General features: G+C 43.5%; 1 protein-coding gene across 8 annotated transcripts in view; it reads left to right on the forward strand.

Annotated features, from left to right (window-relative positions):
* The window catches only part of RAPGEF4 (Rap guanine nucleotide exchange factor 4), a 318083-nt gene that overhangs the window by 276715 nt on the left and 24362 nt on the right, over positions 1–17006 (forward strand). For all 8 annotated transcript variants that reach the window (XM_079923817.1, XM_079923822.1, XM_079923821.1 and 5 more), the window contains 6 exons: positions 5960–6110; positions 7844–7932; positions 8683–8713; positions 8927–9005; positions 10166–10312; positions 12240–12337. In XM_079923817.1, the coding sequence (XP_079779943.1) occupies positions 5960–6110; positions 7844–7932; positions 8683–8713; positions 8927–9005; positions 10166–10312; positions 12240–12337 (595 nt within the window). The remainder of the gene's footprint in view (positions 1–5959; positions 6111–7843; positions 7933–8682; positions 8714–8926; positions 9006–10165; positions 10313–12239; positions 12338–17006) is intronic.

The raw sequence follows: 17006 nt of genomic DNA on the forward strand, positions 1-17006 counted from the left end.
GGAGGCTCCACAAAGTCAAGCAGGGTAGTAAAGAGGCCCATACTACAGTAGGAAAAGCAAGAGCTCTGCAGTCAAAAGACCCGTGTTTAAGACCTGCGTCTTGAAACCTATATTACTTGGCAATTATCCTTAACCTCTATAATAGGGGTAATTATACCTGCCCTACCCACCTCACCAGGTTTTTGCGAAGATCAAATAAGGCTGTGTGTGGGAAATACATTATAAAGCTTAAAGCCCTGTGTAAATATTGCCCCCTATAAATAAATAATTGTACCATCATGAGAGGAATGTGGCATAAGATAATGTGCAAAAGCTTTGTCTAGTCAGTGGGCAGATGACCCCCAAAGTTTGTTTTCAGCTTCAAGCAGAGATCTTGTATGCAAAGCAGGGTTTTAAAAAACAACAACATTGAAGAGTATCAGTTTGAATGTTGATAAGTGTTTTATAAATAGCTGCATAATTAGCATGTACTTACTGCAAAAAATATACATAATATTTTATTCCCTGTTGTAGGCTGTAATGAATCTGCTGCCTCTACATCCTAGGAGGTTTTCACTTACTTTCCCCATGATAATTTTAATACATGGAACCATTATTAGCTGAATTAAGAATAAGTAAATGAGCAGTAAAAAAAATACAGAAAAATTACAGGTGCCTGTGGTGAGTAAGATAATAACTAGGTAAAAATATATGAAATAATTACAGTGTTTGAACGGCAGAGCCGGCATGAGGAAAATGCCTCAGTGGAATATTAAACCTGCTGTTGGCAGCTTAGAAAGACTCTGTGGCCTTCACCTCTTCTGATTCTCAGCCCTAATACCTCACTGAAAACAGATCCAATTTGTCTTCATCCATGTTTATATGTCAAAGGGGCTGGTCCAGTTCAATAAAGATTTAGCCATTCTGAAAGCCTGTGGTCCTATAAACTAAATACCCAATAACTAAAAGGTTCTGTTTAAAAGATGTACCAGATTTTGGTATTTACTGTAGACTTAGTCAACCTGGTAACATTGAATATGAACTTATTTAGAATGTATCTATGATCTGCATTTGATATCTCGACAAAATGGAATTTCAGGTAATTTAGATAAAGAGTTTTAAAGAGCTGTGATATTTTGGGGGGAAAACAGTTTAAAGAATATTCTATTATATGTAGCACTCCAAACAGTGTCACTGAATAGTTTAAGGTGAACATTTGAGGCTTTTTATGTTTACATGCCCAGTCCTTGATTAGGAAATGTAGAGATTCACATTGAATTTATGACATGGTTCCTGCAGTTAAGGATTCTTTTTTTTGAATTTGTTTTCTTTTTTTATTGAAGTATAGTTAATTTATAATGTTGTGTTAGTTTCAAGTGTACAGCAAAGTGATTCAGTTATAGATATATATGTTCTTTTTCAGATCCTTTTCCATTATAGGTTATTACAAGATACTGAGTATAGTTCCCTGTGCTATACAGTAGGTCCTTGTTGATTATCTGTTTTATACATTGTAGTGTGTATATGTTAATCCCAAACTGCTAATTTATCTCTCCCCCTGCCCCCCACCATCCCCTGTGGTAGCCATAAGTTTGTTTTCTATGTCTGTGGGTATATTTCTGTTTTGTATAGAAGGACATTTGTATCTTTTTATTAGATTACACATACAAGTGATATCATATGATATTTGTCTTTCTCTGTCTGACTTCATTTTAATATGATAATCTCGAGGTCCATCTATGTTGCTGAAGGATTCTTATGTAATGCTCTTGGATGGTGAAAAGTCGTATTACCATAATGAGAAACCTCAAATTAGGATTTGAATCATCAGTAGTTTAAGAATGTCTGGTCTGATTAGGAGTGGAGAGCCACTGCTTTCTAAACCAACAGACGTTGGACAAGAGAACTGGTTGAATATATATAGCAGAGAGGGTCTAGTTCAGACATGAGGGATCCTGCTTCGCTGACTCTCAGATGGTCAAGGCTGCGGCAATTAACTCTTGGTTTTCTGTATGTGCTTTGTCTTCTTTGAGGGCTTTTGAGGATCAGTTCTACATCTCACATGGATTTCCCTGTTATCCAACAAACTTCTAGGTTACCTAATTCTGCTGCATAGCATATGTTTGGATAAAGAAATAATAATATTAGACAAACACAGTAACGTAAACAAGTCAACAGGGTACTGGGGCGGGAGGTAAGAGAGCTGAGTTCTAGTTGGAAGAATTCCATTGATAAATTCAGAAAAATCACTTCACCTCATTCTACCTGTTCCCTTACCTCTAAAAATGGTGGAGTTGAAGGAGATAAAGCTCAGATTCTATGATTCTGTGAATCATCTGAAATCAACTCAGTATATGACTGATGAGTTTGGCCACTTGGACTACTATGGCCTTTTCTTAATTGTGTTAAAGGTAACAATTAAGGGAATAATTCCAGATTCTCTTCCAGACTTTAAACTAGCACTTTATGAGCTACCAGAATCAAATACCAGAACCATGTTATCTTTCTGTGACTTTTTCCCATGAATTCAAGCAGCCATATTGCTTCTTACCAGAACCCAGCTGTCATGATATCACGAGTCATGACCTTATTCTATTCTATTCTCTCAAGTATTTCCTGATCATATGACAAACTCATTAGATTATTATGTGTTTGATATTCTCTACTAACCTACTCTTGAAACAGCCATTAGCTAAGTATGTATTTCAGATGGTGTTCTTCGTATGTTAAAAATGTGTGTGGTGTGCATTACTGATCCTTTCTAAACTGTTATCTGTGCTGCAGAAGAGTAGATTTTGATTCCACATAGGACTTTCTCCATCAAATGGTTCATGCATTATTATCCCAGCTTTAGCCACGGAAAGTAATGGTTTCTGCAACCTTTCTGATGTGTGTGAATTCACAAATACTATATTTGAAATGTTACTCTTGTTAGCTTGCATTTTTGACATCATATTGAGACAAGGGACCTGGTGGGATGCTCTTTATTTTTTGGCTGCTTTCTGAAGGGAATACATAGGTTTCTTCTCTTTCCCCTTCTTTTTTGTAGGAGTTAAATAAAATCTAAAAATTACATAAATATTCTAAAAACCTGGGGAGATTGTTATGGGAATAAATAGAAGCCCCAGCACCTCCCCTGTGACCATTTCAGGCAGATCAATTACATGTAGAGTCTTCTCTGTGTCCCCTGAGAATCTGATTCAGCAGCCTGTTGAGGACTGGAATGGTGTGATGCCTGTGGAGGGGCCGAATCCTTGAGCACGTGCCTAGATTCAGCTATGAAAATACTATGACTCCCAGCTCCACCTTAGTGAATAAACACCTGTAAGGGGAAAGGCAAGACTCTGTGAAACAAATCAGTGCTTCCTGTTGTTTTTTCCAGAGGTAAAGATTCGTAACTTTCATGAGAAAAAAGAGAAAGCCTCTTCCTACTCCCTCTGGATTCAGTCAGTTCTAGCTCCCAGGAGGCTGTGGAGCTATACATGAAGAGTGGGGGGCACTCAGCCCTTGGTTTCGGGACTGTACATGCTGAGTCAGCTCTAGGAAACTAGGAACTTCAGCAAAAAGGAAGGAACGAAGAGAAGGAGGGAAGGAGGGAGGGAGGGAGGGAGGAAGGACGGATGAGAGAGAGGGAGAAAGAGAGAGAGGAGGAGAACTCTTTCCCATTAGGATCTCTGCTTCCCAGATGCAATTACTGGTAATAACTTCATGAACCCAAGCACTAGTGTATAGTCACTATAGCCACTGCTTGGGCCATAGGGGTGGCCATAAGAGCCCTGCCTGGATTTGTAAGCCCTGCCATTTACTCACTGAACGACCTTGGGCAGATCTCCTCTCTGACCCTCGGTCTCCTCATCTGTAAATATTTACCCTTCAGGTTTGTGGAGAGCATTACACGATCATGTAAGCACTTGAGTATATTTATTATAAACTGTAGAGCCCGACCCACATTTGAAGCGTTAATCACGTTAATCCTTGCAGTCGTGTGTTTTTATTGTACACAAAAGACAGATTTCCCCAGCAGAAGAGAAGACAAGAAAAATCTGTGTCCTGACCCACAGAGACAGTGACAATTTAGTCATCCTACACTAGGGCCCTATAGATTAGCCACAGGTGTGCAGCTGGTGCCTCTGGATGCAACATACAAGCATTTGTATTGCTTCCTTGAGTCCAAGTCGGGATAACCTGGAAAGTTAGAATCATATCCACTTACTATCAACTAGATATTTCAAACCATTTCAGCCTCATACAAGTAGGAAAGAACCTCTCTCTCTCTCTCACTCTCTTACTGACTTATGAGTGAACAAGTACATATTTTTCAATCAGTCAAGAATTACTCGCTTGGTACCCACCATGTGCCTGACTGTGCTTCTAGGTACCCTAAAAGATAGTCTTAAAATGTAGTGCCCAGCGTTACAATTCTTTGGAAAGAAAAACTGGGTTATGTGTGCATCCCAGCAAGAGACCAAAGGGTTAATCAGAAAAAAATAATTTTCACAGAAAGTGATCTTTCTTCCCTTTTTTATTGTAAGCTCAAAGAGAATTGTAGCAATACAGGTTGAGCAATTTTCTCTTCTATGAATCCCGTGCTCAGTTGATGAAAGCCATTTTGCAATCCATTTACATGCAGTAAACCTTTGCTTTAAAGTTCTGTCACTTACCTTGATCATGATTACTTATAGTCCCTTTAGAAAAGGCCCTGGACTGGTTTAGCTCCCAAGCATAGCACTGCCACAAGACAGTTTTCTACAGTGCCTCTTAAATCATGGTCGTAAGCTAAGACATGCCCAGTCTTGTAGCCAGGTATGAGGCACAGGGATATTGTATAATGCAGAATAAACTAGCTGGAATTAGGAGTCTGGGATTTAAAACCAGCTCTACAATCTCACTATGTAATCTTGGCCATTCACACTCCTTTACTGTCAGCTTGCTCACTTGTAGAAAGAATGATGTTTTCATCACAAGACTATAAAGTAGGGCTTAACTGAGGTACTCTCTGTGCAAGTTACAGTGTAAGTTATAAAAAGGAAATTGTTTTATGAACGAATCGTCTATAATATGTACTATAAATCACTGAAAAAGGAACAGTATGTCTAATCTAAAATTTTTCTTGATCACATACTATATTTTCCCTACTGTAATCCACAGAAGAATGTAAACTGAGAGCAGGGACCTTCACCAGACACATACAGTAGACACTCAATCAGGTATCTGTTGTATTAATGGATAAAATTTCTATGTAAATGTCACTGTGCTAGGCATGGTACGGAATACAAGAAAAATAACGTGTTACCCCAAGCCTCAAGGAATCTGTAGTTAAGATGACTAACCACTGATGCACAAAAAGCCAATAAGAGTTAAATAATGGTTCTGAGCAAGAGAAAAAAGGATGGTATAAAAACTGTGTCTAAAAAAAACTGTGTCTGAGTCCCTCACCGGAAGACGGATACAGCAGGAACCTTTCCTTGTCCTAACCCTGGGTGAGTTTATCTACCTGAGCCTCACTTCCTTCCCACGTGCTTTTTGTGTCAGTCACGGTTCCAGCAGGACTAGATGCCCACTCGTAAGTGTTTAACTGAAGCGCACATAATGAAGGATTGTAGAGATGTGTCCAGAATTGTGGGAGCCAACAAGAGGTGGCAAGGCGCAACAGCAGGAAGCATTACCCTAGAGTTGAAGGAGGGCAGCAGGCAGGCAGGGAATGTGATGAGAGCCGGAGCCAGGCGCAACAAGAATCCTTGTCAACACACAAGTCCAAGTGGAGCCATGCAAGTCTAATTCTTTGGGCAGCGATCAAGGCAAAGCCAGCTGGGTTTGTCTGCATCTGGTCCAGAACCCGTGTGCAGGTGAGGGTTTTCTTGAGGGCCTGAGGAAGGTTTCCAGTAGTCCAGGAGGCAGGCTTTCTGAAGCTGGGATCTGTCACCCTGTCTTTGCAAGTAGCCCAGTGAATGGCTAAATGTCTTCCTTGACTCCTTGGCACTTACCACGCACAGCCTTCACAAGGTACAGAACAGGAGAAAATGGATTATGCCCTCAACAATAAGAGGCGAGTCATCCGCCTGGTTTTGCAGTGGGCCGCCATGTATGGAGACGTCCTGCAAGAGGATGATGTGGCAATGGCTTTCCTGGAGGTACGTGGGGGTCATCCCTGCCAAGAATGCACCTTTGTCCTACAATGCAGGGACTACCCATAGGCATGGCAGCTTCCCTGGAGGGACTGTAATTGCAGATTCTAGATTCTGTTAACATGTTCGTTCATCAGAAAGGTACTATAAGGAAAGTAAAGAAAAGCATCATCCATTATCCTGCCCCTCTAATTCAATAACTGGAAGTAGCATTCTAATGTATTTTCATTTGGTTATTTTCTCTGTTATATTTTCCGTAGTTGTAATCACATAGTACCCATCATTTTACAGGCTGCTTTTTCCACTTGATGTAAGGAGTTTTCCATGTCAGTAGAGTCTTTCTAAGAAAACTTTCTAACGGCCCTGCCACAGATATATTTATTTGTTCCCATATTATTGTATATTTACATCATTTCCATTTTTACCTTCCTAGGATAACAGCGTAGTGAACACTTTTGTGCCAATAGGTCTATCCTTGGTTATATTCCTAGCAGTGGGATTACTAGATCAAATGGTGGATACTTTTGAGTAGAGTGAAGCAGATAACTTTACTGAGGAATTCCTGGGGCCACGAGGTAGTTCTGAAGGGAAACGATTTACTTTGTAAACACTGCTTTAAGCTGAGCTTCCCTTTTCCTTCCCATGGCTCCAGCCCAAGTCACAGCATTGACCTGGGCATTTAATCCTTGATGACTCATTCTGTCCTCCGAATCTGAGATGGGGACCTTACTCCTGTGCAGGCAAAAGGCAATGTGGCTTCTGTTTCAAACCTTATCAGTCTGTCTGTTCAAGAATGAATTATCCAGGAGAAACGTCCCCAGTCTCTCCTTTTTACTCATGTCATCTGGCAGGCAGAGAAGTGAGTCTGGGAGGAAAGGTGGACGATGAGAGTCCCTCACGGCTGTGGGATAAAGGATTTTGAAAATGTAGAGGAATAATAGTAGCTTGGGTCATTGGGTCATGGCCCCTACCCATTGCATCGAGTAAAGGACCACTTTACAGATGAGCCAAAGTGGTGTGACGCTGCCACTGCCACAGCTCTCAGCTCCTGCTGGGGAGGCCACTGCTCCTGCACAAAGCAGGGCACGGCGGCTGCACAGTGGGCGGGGCCATTCCCAGGACGTCAGTGAAGAGTCCTGAGCTGGTGACGTAAACTCAGCAGAATTTCAGTTCAGTGCTGAAAACCACGACTGTACTTTTACCACCAACAGTTAACCGCGACCAGTGGTAAATATTAAACAACAAATACTAACATAATATTCAAAATAAATATTAAAATTTCCCTGAAGAAACATTGAGGTGAAAACAGTGCTCTTAAAGGATAGACTATAAAATAACCCATTCCAGAACATTGCATTGCATTGCCTTTGGTATAAATATCATATAAACAATTCATTTGCAATGCAATTTTTTTGTAATTTTTTTATTGTGGTAGAATATATCAAACATAAAATTTGCTGTTTTAATCTTTCTTAAGCATACAATTCAGTGGCATTCATTACATTCGCAATGTAACGCAAACATCACCACCATCAGTTTCCAAAATTTTTTCTCACTTGCAATTGTGAATTTAGGCATGCCGTAACGTTCTCTTTTACTTTTTTGTCCCCAGTCCATGAAACCATGGTCTGGAGATGCTAGTGAGGCAGATGACATAGGGACACGTCTTTGTTGCTCTTTACAGAATTACGTACCTTTTGCAGTTCCTGTTAAAAGCCTGTGACCTTTGCCAATTACAGGAGTTTTATGTGTCTGTATCAGATGATGCCCGGATGATTGCTGCCCTCAAGGAGCAACTGCCTGAGTTGGAGAAGATTGTCAAGCAAATGTAAGGAAGGGCTTGGCTTTGGGGCGTGCTTTCATCAAGTAAGTGCCTGCTGCCTTTGAATCACATCATCTTCCAGGAGGTCCTTTGCCCACCTCCCAAAAGGTGAAAGATGCTTTGTCAACAACCACACACTATTCTGATTTGAGCAATCTGAGCGTCGGGTGAAGAGGTGCAGTCAGGCCAGATTAACAAAAGGACAGAGATTCCGCGTAGCTGCCTTCTGTGCCAGATGGCCGCCAGGAGAGAGCCTGGGGAGCCAGAGATCCTCTCTGAGTGTCTGACTCAATAAACTCGGGTCCCTTTGGTTCAAGGCAGTGAATCCAGTAATAAAGTGGTCAGTGGCATCTAAAGAAAGTTTGAGGAGAATTACTTATATGGTAAATTCACTTCGGGCTGCCAGTGCGGTCGGTGGTGAATATTTGTGTCCTCTCAGTGGCAACACAGAAGGTTTTCATATGCTGTTCTTTGAGCCGTTGATTAAATACTGGCTACTAAATAGACTTTGAGATTGAGAAATTCTGGCTTTTATCATCAGTTCGACAAGGGATCTGTCTGTGACAAGAGCTGATCTCTTAGCTGTCTCCTCTGGGCCTTGGCCTCTCAGTATTAAAATAAGGAGGCTCGTGTTGCCTCCTGAAGGGATGCTGTGGTTTCATTTTCTAATGTAAGATTAAAGTTATATACAAATGAAGCAATTTAAAATAATAGTACCAACAGTATTAAATAATGTGCTTTCTCTATTTCTCGTAGTTCAGAAGATGCAAAGGCTCCACAAAAGAAGGTAAGTGGCAACGGATTAGGATTCTCTAACTGTGCCCTGTAGAATGACAGTTCTCCAGAAACATAATATTGCAATATATGACAGTGCTATCTTTGTAAAGACAAAATACGTTTATTTCTCGACTCTGCTTCTCAGATGTGTGTCCTCTGAGTTGCAAACGTGCATTTGTCATTCATTCCTTATGACAGCTGCTGCTGTTATTATTTTTTACAGCACAAAGTTCTTTTGCAGCAGTTCAACACAGGCGATGACAGAGCCCAGAAGCGCCAGCCTATCCGTGGCTCTGATGAAGGTGAGAATGTCTTCCAACTTGTGCAGATTATTTAAAGTCAGAATAAAATCTCCCCCCTGGGAATCACCCCTTGGGCCCACAGAATAGCTTTTCTTGGCTGTCCCTGTGTACTCCAAATGGTTTGCTTGGAGGTGCCCGTTTGCATTCCAATTATTTATGTTCTTGAACTCTGTGCCTGGAGCTGAGGTGCTTGTTCACACTCCCCTGATTCTGCCTCTCCCCCACTGCTACCTCTCCTTGAAGGAGAGAAAGATTATCTCAGGCACCCGTTGTCAACGTGGCAGGAGGGTGGCTGGCGCTTTGCAGATGCCTCGCCGAGGGGGAGCGCCAGAGGCACCTGCAGAGCGGGGCTCCCACCCGGGGAGAGCACTCTGGCCCTGAGCAGTAACTCGTTCGCAGCCATCGGGGAAGCAGAGATGCTGGCTGTTATTGTCTGCTTGGTTAAGATTTCTCCAAGAATCACAACCAAAATAAGATGAATGATCATGATAAAATCTTCATCTTAAGCCCCAGATGACTCTTGTAATTTAGCAGTGCCCCAAACTCCAGAATTACAGGAGCTGGAAATCGCCTTCAAGATCTATGTGTTCAGAGCTGAGCTTCTGGGTGCCACATAGGGGTCTGCTGAGCTGAGTACCACCCGTGCCACCTGGCCTGGCCTCCGAGTACACAAACCAGGGAACAAGTGAGCAGCCATGTCAGCAAATGTTCACGGCCCCAGGCGGAAGCGCTCCTGTTTGCAGAGGCGTTAATGTTGGCGCCCCACCACTGCTCTGGGCTGCAGGAATCTAGTAATCTGCCTACAACACAGCACTCCCGGTATTGTGAAAAAGAAAGGCTCACAGGCAAAGGCAGACCCAGAAAATTGGCCTAAACATACTTCTCATTGTTTCACATGCCCTATGTGTGGGTTTTTCACAAATATCTATTGTGGTTTTTGTAACTGGAGCTGGCAGTCGTGGACTTTTCTTAGACCAATGCTAAGGTAAGAAGTTTTAGAAGGGGGCAGGCATAGGCATAAATGAGTACAAATAAATACAAATCTTAAGAATGGCAAGATGATGCAAATTTCGGAGCGTGTCTAAACATTTTGCATAGCTTTTGTTTTTTTTAAGAACTCACAAGACCAACTTATCTTACTGTTGCTGCCTTCCCAATAGTTCTGTTTAAAGTCTATTGCATGGACCACACCTACACAACCATCCGGGTGCCAGTGGCTGCCTCGGTGAAGGAAGTCCTCAGCGCAGTTGCCGACAAACTAGGCTCTGGGGAAGGCCTGATCATCATCAAGATGAGTTCCGGAGGAGGTAACCGCCTTCTGCAAAGCAGAATATCCCATCCCAACAGAACCCTGCCAGAAGTTAGCGAGGCCCTTCCAAGCTGATCCAAAGGGACAAATAGGTGCTGTGTATGCTCCCCAAAATAACAGAAATACAGTGGTCAGAGGCGGGCTGGGCTAGTGTCTGATATCCCCTATCCTGTAGGTAACCACCCTGATGCAGAAAAGGGTGAAATGATCTATCCAAGGCAGCTGGAATTGAGGTCTCTGGTGTGGATGTCAGCCTGGAGTTCTTTCCCTATAAACCCTAAACAAAAAAGCTTAAGGCTGTAATAACACATAATGGAAAAGAATCGAAAAACAATTTATACATGTAAATACCTGTGTCTATACGTATATATGTAGTACTGAATCACTTTGCTGTATACCTGAAATAACGCAACACTGTAAATCAGCCGTACTGCAATTTAAAAAAAAAAAAAAGCTTAAGACCTGGGAGCTCTGAGAAATGTGGGCCCTAAGAGGGCACCTGGCTTTTCTAGCTAAAGGCTGTAGGTTTTCACAAGTCTGAAGTCGGAGGTGGCCATAGGCTGGTTCTTTCCAGTTGATGATGGTTTTCCTCCTTTCCCAGTAAAGACGGCAGGAACCCAGCTCGTCAAACAAAACGAGAAGTCTTTTCCCTCGCAGGATTACTAGACTGCTCTCTGCTTTCCTGAAATGTCGTTCATTCATTCTTCATATAGTTTCTGGCCACTTAGTGTGGCTGTGAGAGGAGAGGAGGTGTTGGACACAGCCTGGGCCTCCAGGTTGCTCACAGGCTGGTGAGGCGGGAGACAATAAATAAATAATTATAGTCCACGCCGGCAAGAGTTTTGGAAGGGTCTGCCTGCATTGCAGTGCGAGCCTGGAGGAGAGAGCCGTCAGGCTAGCTGGTGCAGTACGATTTGATAGTTATTGGAAGATCCTTCAGGATCGGGTGAGCCATCCCGGCCGTGTTTGAAGACAAATGATTCCACTGATGTAGGATTTTTAAATGCATCTCGGATTCCCACGATATCCCCTTCCATTTCTGTTCCTGGCACACACGACCCAGGACGTCTGTCTGCCGTGATGATCCCTCTGGCACACTCTCGCCATAGCTATCCCAGGTGCCTCCTTCACTTCCTTCAGGTTTCCCCCCAAGTGTCATTGTCTCATGGAGGCCCCCTCCTTCCTTTCTCCAGTTCCCTTTCTAAAATTCCCCCTTACACATACTTCCTAGCCTCCTTCCCTGCTATACTGTTTTCTCCTCCTCACTGCTTACTCTCCGGTACATTGGCTCTATCTGCATCCCTCACTATGATATAAGCTCTTTCTGGACTGTTTTGGGTTTTTTCCCCTGTATTGTTCCCTTCCGTATCCTCAGTGCCTAGAGCAGTGTCCAGCATACAGTAAATGCTAAATATTTATTGTATGAATTATGTTTTTGTTTTTTTTGAACTATCTTTTAAATATAGAAGACTTAAGCTAATAATGCAGTTGCCCTCCAAATCAGGGAATGAGTGATAAAACACGGTAATAAATTTTACATCTCAAGTCATGTGGGATCTCAGAAACCCCCTAAGTTTTCTAAAAGGTATCTTGGCATCTCCAGAGTGCTGGGCGTTATTACCATCTGGAAGCGTAACTTGTTTTTTAAAAAGCAGGTGCGGTTTCTGTATGCAGAACCGGGTGACTTGACCCTCGGGTATTTCCATTCCTGTGTTGCGGTCATTTCTGACGGCATCCTGAGTGTCGTGCGCCTGCACGAATGCCGTGTCTTTTTTATTCGGTGCGTTCCTTCAGTACTGTATTTCATGCAGTCACTCTGCGTGTTCCGGTAATTCACCAAGCTGGTAATTTGTTGGTGTGATTAGGGCAGCGCAGCAAATCTCAGGTGCATTTAATAGGCAATCTCTTGCTTTTTATGTTCACAGAAAAGGTGGTGCTCAAACCTAACGACGTTTCAGTATTTACGACGCTCACTATTAATGGACGCCTGTTTGCTTGCCCGCGAGAGAAATTCGATTCACTGGTAGGTGTGGATGGCCACCTCAGAGCAGCGTCTGCAATCAGAAAAACTTGTCTGGAGCTTAATTTTGCAGTCACGTTGAACCTAGTTGCTAAAAAATCTTGAACGCTACTTGTCTTTCTCTTTTCTGCAGTCTATCAGGTAAGCCTCAGGTGTTCATTTGAGATGCTCTGAGCTTTAGATTTTCCTTTGTGGAAATTCGCCAAGGAACACCACTACTGGGGCATAATTCAGCTTTCAGAACTCTTTGTAGTAATTCACGTCCTTGAAATGTCCCCGGTTTAAATATTACTATTAAGAATCTGAATACTTAGGCACCAGGATAGAAATAATGTTTTAAGACAAGATGTTGCAATTTATCCTGCCCCTTACGGGGGGGGGATGTAGAAATGCATTACGGCAGAGCCACTCTCCGGTCCAGGGAAAATGCTGTTCCCTGAAAGGGCTCTCTCCATCTTGTGTAGGAAATCTCAGAGGCCAGCCGTCTTTCCTAAGTCTCCAAAACAGTGTTCGCGGCCCCACCCAGCTCTCTGTGAGTAAAGGCTTAATCGGCCCTTGCTAATAAGTGACTGGCCCTCTCTTCTTTTTGCAGCGGGTAGGGTTCAGTTCTGTTTCTCCTGTAACAGGCGTAGAAGTGAGCAGCTACTAGAGTATCTTAGAGAGCTTGTGGGGCCAGTTCAGGGGATAGAGGACTAGTTTTTTCCATCTTTAGACACACCGGGCTTCTTTACCAAGAGAAGTGCAACACGGGCGCTACAGGGAAACTGCATTGCGTTTTAGGGGGAAAACTTAACTACATAAGTGACGCGTGAACACGTTCAGTTTAATCAGATCAGACATCGTAGGTAAATCAAGATTCCCCTCCTTGGACTTTTTAGAGCTTGTTTAGCCTCATCATGATTCTGACCTTCTAGTCTGGGGAGAGCTGTCTCGTGCACTGTCTCACCGCCGAGCAGATCTTGCAACATCTTGAATGTACCTGGAGGGGAGCTTCACAGAAGGGGCGTTAGCTCTCCCGCCCCTCTCTCATCCGTCTGGCCCGTGAGCACCCTTGCCTCACTCAACCAACCACCAGCGTTGTGTGATCTGAGTCTGCCCCCAGTCCTTTTCGTATATTTTTCATCATCTACATTCGTGGCTTCCTGAAAAATAAATATTTCCCAGTATTGAGGGATCGGGGGAATAAATGGCATGGATGAGTTACACTGCTCTCTTCTGGAAGCAAAAGCCATCAGAAGCCAGTTCAGCCAGAGCCCTGCCAAAGGTGCCACGTGACGTGTTTGCCACACAGCGCTCGGGCCTCTCTTCCCGGCTGGTTCTTGGCCGCGGTGTCCGATGATGTGGTGTAGAGACGGAGAGTGTGGACCACCTCCAGCTCCCTGTGGGGCACATACTAAGGTTTTAAGCCTCTGTTTATTTGCACACAACCCTTCAGCCTTACAAGTTCTTAGTCCTTGCTCGTCTTCCATTTTAAGGCCGGAGTAATTGCAGGGAGTTTACTTTGCAGCAAGTACCCAGACGTGAACTTGCCTAACTTCTTCCCCGTCGGTGCTCTTCCATTCACTGGGCTGCCAGCTATGCTGTTGTTTCTAAGGAGTGGTCGAGCTGTCCCTGCCTCACAAAACTGTAGGCACGGAGCTCCTTTTCTGGCTTTCTAAAGATTTCTTTGAGGACAGTCCGTCTAGGAAGAGTCGTATACAGGATGCCCCTGCAGTACAGAATGTTGGCCAAACCTTTGATCCATCAACACGTACTTATGAAGTGCTAGCTTCTGTGTGACACTAAACCAGCGTCCCAGAGCCTCTGCCCTTAAGACAATTATGGTCAGATTGGGAGATGAAACTAACGCAGACAGCCTGGAACAGAACGAATTGTAGTGCTGAAGTGTTGTCTAGAATTAGTAGAGCGCCAGTAATTTATCCTAGTTGCCTAAGGGCTTGGATTCTAGAGCTGTACTTTCTTGACATTTTAAACATAAATGTCAGTACAGAGCAACTTACAGTAAAACCCCATGGCACTGTAATTTCGTTCTAAATACTTCTATCCGTTCACTAGCTCCTTAGGTTTTTATTTAGGGCCTATACTGTTATCATTCCAGGCGGATGATTCTGGCTCTAGGATGGTCTTGAAGATGAATGCATCATGGTCCTTGTGCCTCAGGGAGCTCACAGTATAGCGTGGGACGCCAGAGTGTAATGAGTATCCAAGGTGACAAATGCCATTGCAGAGCTAGGCACAGAGGTGCGGGAGCACGAGGAAAGAGGATGCTGAGATGGCAGCTGGCTTTAGCCATCTCTTTGTCACTGACAATCAGCACGTCCTTTTAATGTCTTAGTTTCCTCATCTGGACAATGGGAGGGTAACAGTGCTATTCTCCCAATCACCACCATCCGGGCTTAACAGAGAAATCAGCTCTCAAAAAGAGCAGAGAGAGAGAATCAGTCTATAGGAGTTCTTTGCCTCTGTGTGGGCACTTTTCAGATCTGTCTGTGTAATGCAGACCTTACATAGGCTCTGCTACACTTCATCTGTAAGGAAATTTCCACAGGGGTCTCTGTGAGAAAATGGTCCAAGGAGTTGCTTCCTATGGGGCCAGCATGTTAATTCCCCACTTCAGTTAGAGGAGCCCTCTGTGCTGCTCAGATTGCCTCTCTGGTGGTTCACGGAGGGAAGGGATCGGCCTGCCCTTTGCTTGGTGAGCCCTGTTCACTCAAAAAAAGTAGAGATTCAACAGGGGTTTCTGTTTTTCTCTCAGAAGGGATTCAGGATGATATACCAGCCTCCATGACTAAAAGAATTTAATGGCCTCTTCCCTGTATTTGTTGGGTTAATTTATCCCCTCTGTGAAAAGCCATAAGACCTCAAGGGAAAGAGATAAGGAGTCAGATTGAGGAGAGAGCAAACCTAAGGAATAGAGGGCAGGTCCACAGCAGAGCACATGGGCGAGAGGGAAGGCAGAATGTGGAGAGCCGGTCTGAGCCTGAGACAGAGTTCTCGCACCAAGTATTTAAAAGCTTCCCCGACATTTCTACCTGAGACCTACCCCGCTTGAAACCATTCTCCTTATTTGCTTCCATAAGCTACTTGCCCATCAGCTTCAGGTCGGTTCCCTAAGTTTTAAAACTTTGGAATAATGGTTTTTCTTCCATGCTGTCTGTGCCCTGCATAAAGTGAATCAGGAACAACAGTATTTGGCTCATACATCCGGGTCCTGTACTCATCACACTTCCCCGTACCTCTGCATTGGTGCAGCAGAGCTGGGAAGGGAACTAATTTGGAGGGGACGGTGGGGACCTCCTCTGTGCTAGGCACTGTGCTCACGTGCTACACTTAAATTATTCCCATCCAATTCCCTTAACAAGCCTAGGTACTAGGTACTGGGGCCCCAACTCATCAGAGCTAGAGACAGTCAAGAGATTAGGGAATCATTCAAGTCTATGTAATTAGAGTGGGGTTTACATTTAGGATCTGCTGCTCTCGAAAACTGGCACTAACCTGGTCTGTTTCAAAACCCTAACTCCCGTCTGGTACTCAAAGACTTTCTAAAGCTGTTCAAGCTGTCCCTTTGGTTCCCCTGAGCTCTCTGTTCCTGCCAAGTAAGTTTCATGACGGCTTCCTCACCTTCATGCCTCTCACGCCATCCTTCAACCTATGACAGACCATCCTGGATACTCAGGGAAAACTTTGCCATTCTAAACCCACCCAGTTTTGTCTGTTTCATCTTTTGAAGCCCATCTCTTTCTCCAAGAACCTCTTCAGGCCACACGTTCATTCCAAACGCCTGCTAACTCTCAAAAAGCCCATTCATGTTCCCTCACCTGTTTCTCCGTGTATCTGGGAGTCAGGTGTTTTTTGATGCTTCTGTCCATCCCTTTATACGTGCAAATGAATGCCAGCAGCTGACTCTTTACTGGCATGCAGTGCTGTACTTGCTGGTCAGGGCTGACTCCTTTTTTAAACTGCAAACTTGCAAATGCCCGGAATGCAGTGGCCATTCACAGACTGTCAAGGTTATACGTGATGATTATAATGATGATAGAATGTGAACGATATTAGTACTTCCAACATAAATACTGAATATCCAAATATGTTTAGCATCATATTGGGGAAATTATCTTTTAATTCGCGTGACTTTTGTAACTTTAAACATATTATTAGAGATCAATAGGTATTAATATATTACACGTAAGTTTCTAATATATACAAACCATTCATCTTATTAAGGAAAAGCACTATAACTCATGTCCCATAAAATAAAAATGAGGTAAGTTGGATGGAAAGTCTTGACCAATGGTCTTCCAGAAAGTAGCAGAGTTTAGTTTTCTGATGCCTAGCCCAAAACACCATGACCATGTGACTGTCATTCCTAGCTCAGCATCTCTCAGAAAGTGGAGCAATTGGACATCATATATAATCACATGTAATCACATAGCCCTCTGTCACCTAGTACCCCAGGCAGTGTGTTATGAGAAACGGAGATGCAGCAACTTTACCACTGTTACCAGCCCCTGCAATCGTAAGTAGCACTGTAGCTGAACATCCAAAACCACCATGCCAGTACCTGCTTTGGAATGGCTTCAGTGGGAAATAGGAGAAGAAAGTCCTTAAGAACTGCTTACATGTTTGCCAGGGAAAAGGAATCATTCCCTGGGAGCTCCCAGGCCCATGCAGA

The sequence above is a fragment of the Stenella coeruleoalba genome (assembly GCF_951394435.1).
Source record: "Stenella coeruleoalba genome assembly, chromosome: 6".
NCBI classification, from domain to species: Eukaryota; Metazoa; Chordata; class Mammalia; order Artiodactyla; family Delphinidae; genus Stenella; species Stenella coeruleoalba.